Source organism: Felis catus, chromosome C2 (genome assembly GCF_018350175.1).
Source record: "Felis catus isolate Fca126 chromosome C2, F.catus_Fca126_mat1.0, whole genome shotgun sequence".
Lineage (NCBI taxonomy): Eukaryota > Metazoa > Chordata > Mammalia > Carnivora > Felidae > Felis > Felis catus.
The window spans coordinates 82731564-82744097 of NC_058376.1; the positions used below are offsets into that span (position 1 = coordinate 82731564).

At 44.6% G+C, this 12534-nt stretch overlaps 1 protein-coding gene across 1 annotated transcript; it reads left to right on the top strand.

The window, feature by feature from the left end:
• The first annotated feature begins 11134 nt into the window (after positions 1-11134).
• LOC101084135 (galectin-related protein) lies at positions 11135-11653 on the top strand. The gene is given in 3 exon segments (XM_019811151.2): positions 11135-11302; positions 11305-11604; positions 11606-11653. Coding segments are annotated over 3 exon segments (516 nt in total).
• Positions 11654-12534: the final 881 nt, after the last annotated feature.

The window sequence follows — 12534 nt, forward strand, 5'->3', positions numbered from 1 at the left end:
CAAAAATAAACTCAAAATGGATGAAAGACCTAAATGTAAGACAGAAAGCCACCAAAATCCTCGAGGAGAAAGCAGGCAAAAAACCTCTTTGACTTTGGCCGCAGCAACTTCTTACTCAACACGTTTCCAGAGGCAAGAGAAACAAAAGCAAAAGTTAACTATTGGGACCTCATCAAAATAAAAAGCTTCTGCACAGCGAAGGAAACAATCAGCAAAACTAAAAGGCAACCGACGGAATGGGAGAAGATATTTGCAAACGACGTATCAGATAAAGGGTTAGTATCCAAAATCTATACAGAAATTATCAAACTCAACACCCAAAAAACAATCCAGTGAAGAAATGGGCTAAAGACATGAATAGACACTTCTCCAAAGAAGACATCCAGATGGCCAACAGGCATATGAAAAAATGCTCAACATCACTCATCATCAGGGAAATACAAATCAAAACCACAATGAGATACCACCTCACACCTGTCAGAATGGCTAACATTAACAACTCAGGCACCAACAGATGTTGACGAGGATGTGGAGAAAAAGGATCTCTTTTGCATTGCTGGTGGGAATGCAAACTGGTACGGACACTCCGGAAAACAGTATGGAGGTTCCTCAAAAAATTAAAAACAGAACTATCCTACAACCCAGCAATTGCTCTACTAGGTATTTATCCAAGGGATACAGGTATGTATGCTGTTTCAAAAGGGCACATGCACTCCAATGTTTATAGCAGCACTATCAACAATAGCCAAAGTATGGAAAGAACCCAAGTGTCTATCGATGGATGAATGGATAAAGAAGATGTGGTATAGAGGTGCCTGGGTGGCTCAGTCGGTTAAGCTTCTGACTTGGGTCAAGTCATGATCTTGCAGTAAATGAATTTGAGCCCTGCATCAGTCTCTGTGCTGACAGCTCAGAGCCTGGAGCCTGCTTCCGATTCTGTGTCTCCCCCTCGCTCTGTCCTGCCCCGCTCATGCTCTATCTCTCTCTCTTTCAAAAAAATAAATAAAACATTTAAAAATTTTTTTAAAAGATGTGGTGTGTGTGTGTGTATGTATATATATATATATATACACATATATATATACACACATACATACCATATATATATACACACACCACATATATATGTATATATATAGATACTATACACACACACACACACACACACACACAGTGGAGTATTACTTAGCAATCAAAAAGAATGAAATCTTGCCATTTGCAACTACATGGATGGAACTAGAGGGTATTATGGTAAGCGAAATTAGAGAAAGACAAATATCATATGACTTCACTCATATGAGGACTTTAAGATACAAAACAGATGAACATAAAGGAAGGGAAGCAAAAATAATATAAAAACAGGGAGGGGGACAAAACATAAGAGACTCTTAAATATGGAGAACAGAGGGTTACTGAAGGGGTTGGGGGAGGGGGAGGGGCTAAATGGGTAAGGGGCATTAAGGAATCTACTCCTGAAATTATTGTCGTACTATATGCTAACTTGGATGTAAATTTTAAAAATAAATTAAATTTTAAAAAAGAAAAGAAAAAACGTTGCCAACTGCAAGAAGTGTGGTTAGCTGACAGCCTCCAGCTATTCACTTCCTCGGGGCTCAGTAGCACCCCGAGAGTTGTTTTCCACTGCAGATGGCATGGCTTTGCTCCAGAATCCTAGAGCCCTGAGTTGTCATTCTCCCACTGGAGTTTGCCAAAACTTCCTATAGCATCTTTTACTACCAATGCCTCCAACACCATTAGATCTGTCAGGTCACATGGCCCAAGGGGCCGAGCTGCTGGCCTGCACCTGCAGCAGAGCTGTTTCCTGCTCTGGGTCCCACTCAAAGTTGGCATCCTTTTGTACTGCCTTGTATATGGACTAGAATAGTATATCCCAGGAATGAGATATGCTTCCAGAACCCAAAGAAACCCACTAGGCATTGTGCTTTCTCCTTTGTGGTATGTGCTATAAGATGCAATCATTTGTCTTCCTCTTTGCAGGACCTATCTCAGCACACCACTGACCAGTGGATCTCTAAAAATTTTACTGATGTGGCAGGCTCCTAAATCTCCAGAGTTTATTCTCCACCCGATGGGTCGCATGTATCTCACCAAGACCTCCAGTCACCTCCTGCCCATCTGGCTTAGCCAGCATAATACTACGAATGTTGGGAATCAATGTGATGTTTTGTTAAATATCTAGACAGTCCAGATCTCTTCATACTATATTAGGACAAAAGGTGAATGGATTAACAGACTGGACGAACTGTAAATGAATATTATTGTCCATTTCATGCGAATGCAAATTGATGCTGATCCTCTTTTCTGATTGAAACAGCTAAGAATCTATTTTCCACATTGGTGGCTGCATCCCTTGTACCCAAGACCTTATGAATCTGCTCCAACAGATACACTACCTCTGGCAGGAAAGCTGTGACTGGTGTTCCCATTTGCTTGAGTTTGCAGTAGGCGGTATACATTCTCCAGAATCCATCTCATTTCTGTAGGGACCAGACTGTTGATTTAAATAGAGCTAAGATGGGGCGCCTGGGTGGCGCAGTCAGTTAAGCGTCCGACTTCAGCCAGGTCACAATCTCACACTCTGTGAGTTCGAGCCCCGCATCAGGCTCTGGGCTGATGGCTCGGAGCCTGGAGACTGCTTCCGATTCTGTGTCTCCCTCTCTCTCTGCCCCTCCCCCGTTCATGCTCTCTCTCTCTCTGTCCCAAAAATAAATAAAAGTTGAAAAAAAAATTATAAAAAATAAATAAATAAATAAATAAATAAATAAATAAATAAATAAATAAATAGAGCTAAGATGGGGACCACCTTCTCTGCATCCTTCAGGTTTTTAAGCATGGCACTAATTTCCACTTTTCCCCTCAGGAGATGACAGACGTTTTTGATTTACTATTCTGGCTGAAGGGCAGGGGGCAGTTCAGAGAGTTGCATTTAACCTTCACCATTCTGATAGCTCTTATGCCACAAGCCAACGTTCCAATGTGGAGGTTACTCCAACTACCAAGTATGTTGATCTCAATTACATAGATCACCAGATGGGTCTATGAACACAATAAACCCACTGTAAGCTGGGTCTTTGGCAAGGACTCCATATGGTCTTATGCTAACAGGGGACCATACTAACATTTCAAGTCTCTGGATAGCAACATTAACTCAGACCCTGTGTCCAACAGTCCTTGAAATGTCTGAATATTACTCTTTCCCCAGGGTGTAACTACCATAGTAAAGGTAGGTCCCCTTGGGGAAGGACCAGGAATCAGTAAAGTGCATACTGGTTATGGTATTGCAGGATTCTTCCCCTGGTGTTCCAGCCCACCTCTTCTGTCAGCAGGTTCTGGGTCTGAAAACTGGCTCAAGTCCAGAAACTGGACAAACATTATGACTTTTCATTGAGGCACTGTTAACCTCCCACTCATTCACTTTTTATCTCCTTTGATTGTATATGCATATATATACAGTACCCTTTGGCTGCCCATCTATTTTCCACTAAGAACACTGTGTTCTTTTTTTTAAATTTTTTTAAATGTTTATTTATTTTTGACAGAGAGAAACAGAGCATGAGTGGGGGAGGGGCATAGAGAGAGGGAGACATAGAATCGGAAGCAGGCTCCAGGCTCCAAGCTGTCAGCACAGAGCCTGACACAGGGCTCGAACCCGTGAACTGTGAGATCATGACCTAAGCCGAAGTCAGACACTTAACCGACTGAGCCACCCAGGCACCCCCCACCCCAACCTGTAAAATGTTTAAGATGGGACCACCAGTTGGGACATCTGGGTGGTTCAGTCGGTTAAGCATCTGACTTCAGCTCAGGTCATGATCTCACGGTTCGTGGGTTCAGCACAGAGCCCTTTGTCTCTCTCTCTCTCTCTCTCTCTCTCTGCCCCTCCCCCACATGTGCTCGTGCATGCTCTCTCTCCCTCTTTCTCAGAAAGAAATAAACATTTTTTTTTTTAAAGAAGGGACCACCAGCTCATGCTGGGGTTGTTCATACTCACCTAACTCCTGGGATGTGGCCCTCATTGCCAGTCAGGTGACGAGGTGATCAGTCCCTAAACTCCATCTTACTTACCCACCTCTCAGACCACCCTCGGAAACATGCTGAATTGGACCTAGGAAATCCGACAGATCTCCCACTGAGGCATAGAACTTGTGAGAGGAAGGCAGCAGAAGCCAAAGAGGGCAGGGAGAACTCACCTACTACAGTGTAGACCTGCTAGGGTTTCTGCCTGCCCAGCGGGGGACTCTGGAGCACAGCCTACCCACTAGAGAAGGCCAGCCTTGTGCGGAAATGGCTGGCTTAGTAACGCCACCTGAAAAGGATGTGGCCTCAGCTGAAGACTGAGGTTGATTCTGAAGGAGGCTACAGCTGAAGCTATCAGCTCACCATACACTTGACAGCTGGGCAATGAGTCTCTTCTCGAAGAGCTGAGAGGAACATCTCCAAGCAGCCACACAGACATTGTCAAGACAGTTTGAGAACTGTTTTTGTGCAGGCCTGTGCACGGTACAATCAACCCATAGAGCCATTTCTCAGGTTAATAAAGTGGTGTTGGGTAGAAGTTTACCAAGAAGATAAGGTGGGTTGCAGACAGAGGCAACCAAATGTTCACAGACCAAGGCAATGCAAAGGATGGGAACATTCTCAAAAAATACAGAGAATCCAGTGGAGCTGAAGCATAAATGTTGGCAGGGGGTATAAATGACTGGGAGGAGTGACTGACTAATGGGGGCAGGGGGTGAAAGACGGAAGGAGCCTAAGATGGGGTCCTGCTTTCTGGCATGGTCATCCCTTTGGCTGCTCACCTTCTCCCAAAAAACAATGACCCATGTGCTTTCTCTTTCTCCACCAATTTCCTCTTCCCTATGACTTATGTGGCCCCTTATACCATTAGACACCACTCATCCTCCATCCACCTGATGCATAAGTACAGGAGACCACACAGGAAATAGGCCCTCAGCAGAGGCTGCCAGACATTGCCCAGGGTACAGGTCACTTGTTAAGCCCCTGCCCAGACCACCACTTAGCCTTGAGCTGTGGGGTTCTCAGTCCTATAGAAATGGGCATTCCAACATGTAATGTCCTCCCCCACGCTGTCCAGACCTGCCTGTCTAGCCTTCCCTCTGACCACTGTTCACCTTTCTCCAGCCTCACTGAGCCCACATTCTCCTCTTGTGATTTCCCACCCCAGGGCCCTCCCTCTGCTTGTCATGTCCAAACCTTCAAGGCCCAATTCAAATGGCACCTCCTCACTGATTTCCCCAACTGTGAGTGTCTCTGTCCCTGATCTGTACTGGCTTTACACCTTGTCCTCTCCACCCAGCTATTATGCACTTGCAGGTATCCTTTGCCACCTGTCAAGAATCCAGCTATAGCATCCATTCCAGGCAGGGCCTGCTCAGAATGGAGATAGGGGAGTGCACAGGGAAGGGGTAAGGAGCCAAGGTCAAGACCCAATGATGGAGACAGAGGGCAGGGGCCAATGCAGAAAGACAGTGCAGAGTCTTGGCCTCTCAGGGCAGAAAGAGCTGAGTGTCAGTGGCTCTACTCCCACTACTGCCCACTCAAAAACATGCCCAGCCCCATGCCAGTCTCATGGTTCTCAGTATCTACAGGGATCAGTACTCTCCTTTCATTATTAATCACTGCAACCAAGAGCCAAACAAGCTACCAGGCCACACCCTTTCCATGCAGGGCTCACCAAATACTCCCAGCTGCCTTCCCATTGCCCCCCAACTGTGCCCTTTTCTTGACTGAGGGTCCCAAAGGATGTGCCTTGGTGTCACCCCAACGAGCTCACTCACCATGGTTTGGTTCACAACCTCTGGTGGTGATGAGGCCCCAGGACATCGTTGCACCAGAGGACACCAAGTGACAAAGTGTTATGTGGGGTCACTTCCAAAGTGGGCTCAGGAATTTCTCAGAAGGAAAAGCTGACAGAGAAAAACAGATTGTGGCTGAAAAACATGCACCGGGTTATGTAGCATATCTACAGCTACATTCTTTCTTTTTTTTTCTGTTCTTGCAGATGGAAAAAGGTGCAGAAATAAACAGATGATAGGTATGGAAAGCCCTTCCTTAGAATTAGCAGAGAGTAGCCCAGGTGAAGTCCACACTGACCAGTGACCTCAGGCAGGCTACTACTCTGGGCTTTGCTTCCTCAGCCATAAAGCAGGCATCAAATGGGTTGTTATGAAGAGTGAGTTCATATGTATGTAAAGTGCTTAGAACAGTGCCTTGGCACTAATAATTACCATTATTATTTATATTACTTTTTCTAGATGATTAGAATTGCGGCAACATGTGTGTGTGTTGGCATATTTAATTAAAGGCCCAGGAAGGTATTAAGAGTATTCGTTGTCAGATGGAAAGGACAATTTAATCCACTCCAGCTTGGTGCAAACCATGAACAATTAAGCAGTAATTGAGAAGGTTAGCAAGAAAGATAATTGAGCACCCTGGGTGTTTGTGTTCCTTACAATCCTATGTATAATGATAGGTTTTTATATTTAGAGTGGAAAATTATATGCTTTCTAATTTAAATGAAAAGTAATTTTTAATTTAAATGAAAATCATATTTGGTGAGGTCATGAGTTGCAAGAAATAAATACATTCAGAAATTAAAAAAGGATGAAAAAATTGAACGTATAGCATGAACCCCACTACATAATGTTAAAGCCCCTACATTTACATCTGTAAAGTACAGCAAGTTTCTGACTGGTCTAGAGCTAAAACTCATACATATATCAAGAGTCATGTGACTTCACTCCTACAAAAAGATCTATTTAACATGAAGGCTGAAGAGACTTGTAATGGTTAATTTTATATGTCAACTTGACTGGGCCATAGTGCCCAGAAATTTGGTGAAACATTACTCTGGGTATGTCTGTGAGGATGAGATTAGCATTTGAGTCCACAGAGGAAGTAAAGCAGATTGCCCTCCCCAGCCTGAATAGAACAAAAAGAAGGAAGAATCCACTCTCTGTTGAGCTGGGACATCTGTCTTCTCCCGCCCTCAGACTGGGACACACACCATTGATGCTTCTGTTCTCGGGTCTTCAAACATGGACTGGAACTATAGCACCGGCTTTCCTGGGTTGCACCTTGCAGACGGAGATCATGGGACTTCTCAGTCTCTGTAATCACATGAGCCAATTCCTCATAATAAATCTCTGTATGCATATATAGTATATAGAGTATACATATGCCATATATATAATATAAAATAGTATATGTTGTATATGTATGGTGTATAGTATACAGTATGCTATATATGGTGTGCATGCATATGTATATGTATAGTATATATATAATACTATTCTGTTCCTCTGGAAAATCCTGACTAATACACTCGTATACCTCTGTGTGTGTATATGTGTATAGCTGCATGTATATATATATATATGTAAAAATACAAACATACAGATATACAAACGTGTAAATTTTATATTATCACTGTTTATGAAGGTGGGGGGTTAGACATTTGTAGACATTTTAGACAGGGCAGAATGGCTGACAAATGCTAAAATGTGCACAGGCTATAGGCCCCCTCAGAGAGAATTTCCCGTAATGTTGAAAAAGGCTGGTAGAGCAAACCAGGCCTGAAATGATCCCCCGAGGGTCTGCAGTGGCTCTGGGTGCAACATCCATGACACCTGATGCTCAGATCCGGCCCAGCTCAATCATCCTGGCCCCAGTAGGTCCATCAAGACAAAATAAGCCTGTGCAGATGACATTTTGAGCCCTAGCAGCTCCTCACCCACATGAAGACAGCACAGGCGGGAAAGGCTCTTCCCATCACTGGTCCGAGTGATGAACCTGCTTGTGGCAGAGGCCAGTGCCCAGCGAGTAGCCCTGGAGTAGCTTTCTGATGCTGAGGGGACCAGGGCAGCTGTGGCTGTGATGCCGGCCATCTGATGGCAGCGGAGATGGTATGCCTTGGCATGGGCAGCCTGGCCAGAGCTGTCAGGGCCCTGCAGCCACAGGGTCGAGGCTCAGAAGCAGCACAACTGCAGAGGAAAGCAATGTCCAGCACCTAACCACACCTCTTCCCTTATGGACACTGAAAGACCTGGGGCAAGCCAGCTACGTGGGGGCTCCGTAAGGGTTGGGAACTTGGCTGTCAAAGGTGATGAGGCCGGCTTTGTACTCACTGGCTGGTGCAACTTGATGCTCCAGTTACAGCAGTGATAAATGATAATGAGTACTATCTAGTCCCGTCTACTGAGTCCTGCCTGTGTTCCAAGACCGTCCCATGCGTTCTTCTACTGCCAAGGCTGAACAGCAGAATGAAACTCAGGGTTGGGGAAGGGAGAGAAGTCGTGAAAGTATCGCCCTATCCTGGGGCTCTACCATGTCAGAGAGGAGCCTGGCCAGTCCTCAGCTGCCTGAAAACAGACTTGGTGCCCCCATGGGACCTGTGCCCCGCTGCTGTGTGGGGTAGAGCTGGGGCCAGTGGGCCTATGCTAACAGCTGAGGACACACGTGCCTCACCGGGAGAGTCACGCCTATTCACAAGCCAACTGGTGGGAGAGGCAGGGGCACTCTCATGGGACACCCGACTCCAGGACTGGTCATCCATTACAATGGGCTCTACTGTGCAGGGATGGTGTCCCAGGCCCTCTTTGGGGGCCAGAAGCTCCTCTTCTTCCCAATACGCCCAAAGGACAAGCAAGGCCAGAGGTAGGAGCAACGGGTACATGTGGTGGGAATGGTGCAGGTGGGACCTGGCTCCCTCAGAGGAAGGAGACTCTGCTCTGCAACTCACCCCTTGTACTGTCAGGGTGATTTCAGCTTCTGGCTCCAATGCTCAAGCCACATGACCTCAAACAGTAGATGGGATCTAGTGGCTTGAATAGCCAAAAGGTCTAGGGCAGAGAGAATGTCCACAGGACTTTGATCCCCAGGCCCCTATTCTATTTTCCAGTATTTCTTTTTTTTTTTAATTTTAAAAAATGTTTGTTTATTTTTGAGAGATACGAGGGGGGAAGGGGGAGAGAGAGAGAGAGAGAGAGAGAGAGAGGGAGACAGAGAATCCCGAGCAGGCTCCGAGCTCTCAGCATAGAGCACAATGAGGGGCTCCAACTCATCAGTTGTGAGATATGATGTGAGCTGAAACCAAGACTCAGACATTTAACCGACTGAGCCACCCAGTCGCCCCTCCAGCACTTCTTTTTGATAACATATAGCAGCCCCTGCCACTCACATTTTGAATAGGATAACTGATGGGGGAAAAACCCTCCCTACATTCTAGCATTACACACATTGGTCCAATAGCATTAGCTAGAGCTGGATCCATGCAACCCTTTTTGTGTGTACGTCTATCCATTTCTGTCTCCCTGATTTTTTGGGCTGATTCTCAAAAGAATCCATGACCCCAAAGAGATTACAAACTATTGCCTAGAGTGAAAAAAAAACATAAGTTCATGATAATTGCCCTTGATTCTAAATGTTGAGCAAATGCTCAAATTCCGTTTGTAATTTTAAGAATCTGGATGTGACATAGGTTCATTCTGACTCCTTTGGAGGCTGAAGAAATTCTCAGAGCACAGAAAAGGCAAGACAGGGGGCACTGGAGCAGAGGCAAGACAGGAAAAGCCAGAACTGAGCACATGACTGGGTAGATTATTTCTGCTGGGTTTCAGCTAGCTTCAAATGTGAGCAAATTGCTTAAAGAGGAAAAATTCAAAGTAGTTATCAGAGCTCATTTATTACTTGCGCTACTTATGATACATAATTACTTCTAACTGTTTATTCTTAAGGCAACTGTATGAGCAGAATAATTCTCAACTTACCTTTCTTGTTATGTTTATTAAACTCTAAATGAAAAGAACTCCACCTGAAATGCAAATTAAAGTCACAATGAGACACTCCTCTCCATCCATCTGAATATCTATAATTAGAGCTGCTACCAAGTGAGGATGTGGAACAACCAGAATTCTCTTCATTACAGGTGGGACGTAAAATGAAACAACCACTTTGGAAAACATTTGGAAGTTTTCGCAAAAATTAAACATATATCGGGACACCTGGGTGGTTCAGTCAGGTGAGCACCCAACTCTTGATTTCAGCTCCAGTCATGATCCCAGTGTTGTGGGATCAAGCCCCAAGTCAGGCTCCACAATAAGCATGGAGCCCGTTCAAGATTCTCTCTCTCTCTCTCTCTCTCTCTCTCTCTCTCTCTCTCTCTCTCTCTCTCAATCTTTATCTCCCTCGCTCTGCCTCTCTACCTCACTCACTCTTTCTCTCTCTCTAAAAGATAAAATAAAATAAAATAAAATAGGGGCACCTGGGTGGCTCAGTTGGTTAAGCATCCAACTTTGGCTCAAGTCATGATCTCAGAGTTTATGAGTTTGAGCCCCGCATCAGGCTCAGAGCCTGGAGCCTGCTTCAAATTCTGTGTCTCCCTCTCTCTCTGCCCTTCTCCCATTCATGCTCTGTCTCTCTCTCCTTCAAAAATAAACCTTAAAAATTTTTTAATAAAATAAAAAATTAATGAAACATTCACGTACTATATGATCCAGCCATTTCACTCCCAGGTATCTACACTGGAGAAACGAAAGCACATGTCCAGACAAATACTTGTACGTAAATATGCATAGCACCTTTATTTGTGATAGCTAAAAACTGGAAGTAACCCAGATGTCTATCAACAAATGAAAGAATACTATTCTTAGTATTTGGTTTGTAACTACGAATACACACAACAGCATGAATGAATCTCAAAATAATAATCCTGAGTGAAATAAGTCAGTCAGAAAAAGAGTATATACTGTATAATTTCATTTATATAAAATTTTAGAAAATTCAAGCTTCTCTATAGTGACAGAAAGCAGACCCATGGTTGTCTAGGTGCAGGGGCCAGGGGAGGGAAAAATCACAAAGGTCCACAAGGAAATTTGGAAGGTAATGGATACATTCATTATCTTGATAGTGGTAATGGTATCACAAGTACTTCCATATATCAAAACTTATCAAACTATAGCGTGCGCCCAAGCCAGCCCTGGATCGTGCCCCCACTCAGTGCAGGATCCCCCTGAATCCCACCGGAGCTCCGTGCCCCATGTCCCCCCCCTCCCCAGCGCTGCTGGCCAAGGACCCCCATGCACCATGTGGGAGGATGGCAGGATCCGTGGTGGACAGCGCTCCCACGGTGAAACTAAATGATGGGCATTTAAACAACTCCCGGGGCTCCCCAGTTCAAGCCATGTATTTCCCAAGACTGATAGTTCCATTTTGTGGGCACATTACAGGTGGCATGAGACCAGGCAAGAAGCTGTTGGTGGTGGGGGCATCGTAGACTTCAACCCAGAGAACTTTGCTATCAGCTTGACCTGGGGTGACTCTGAAGACCCTTCTGCCAATGTGGCAATTGAACTCAAAGCTGGGTTCACAGACTGGCAACGACTCAGAAATTCTTGTATATCTGGGGAAAGAGGTGAAGGGCAGTCTGCGATACCTTACTTCCCATTCATCCCAGACCAGCTATTCAGGGTGGAAATTCTTTGTGAGCACCCATGTTTCAGAGCGTTTGTGGATGGACACCAATTTTTTTATTTTTACCACCACATTCAAATGTTATCTGCAGTTGGACACCATAAAGATACATGGGGACCTCCAGATCGCTAAGCTTGGCTGATATTGTTTAAACCGCCTCTGTCTCAAACAGGATCGGGTACCATAGCTCTCTTCCGGACAAGTGTCCTAGCAAGATCTGGAGACTTAAAAAGAAACAAAAACAAAAAAGCACGTTTCACTGTCTCTACTTTCTGTGCAGTTTAAACCCAAAATGACAGCTTCAAACTGTGGTTTGCCCTTAGGGAGCTGTCAGAACAAAGACACCGAGCCATTATTTCCAGAACAGAACAAAGTAAGACAATTATGCTGGATTTTATTCAGACTAAAGTGGCAAAAAAAAAAAAAAAAGTATCAAATTGTACACTTTAAACACGAAGTTCATTGACTATTACACCTCAATAAAGCTGTTCATTTAAAAAAGAACCCCAAGAGGGGCACCTGGGTGGCTCAGTCGGTTAAGCCTCCGACTTCAGTTCAGGTCACGATCTTGCGGTCCGTGAGTTCGAGCCCCGCGTAGGGCTCTGGGCTGATGGCTCAGAGCCTGGAGCCTGCTTCCGGTTCTGTGTCTCCCTCTCTCTCTGCCCCTCCCCCGTTCATGCTCTGTCTCTCTCTGTCTCAAAAATAAATAAACGTTAAAAAAAATTTTTTTAAATAAAAAAGAACCCCAAGAAAGAAAATGGGTAAAAGGGTTATATTTCCAACTATAAAGTAGATAAGTCGTGGTGATGACGTGTACAGCATGGTGACCGTAGTTAATAATATTGTATTGAATACTCGAAGGTTGCTAAGAGAGATCTTAAAAGTTCTCGTCACACACACAAACACGCAGAATTTGTAATCATATGTAGTGATGGATGTTAATTAGACTTATTGTGGTGATCATTTCACAATATATACACATATGGAATCATGTTATACACTTGAAACTAATATAATATGTCA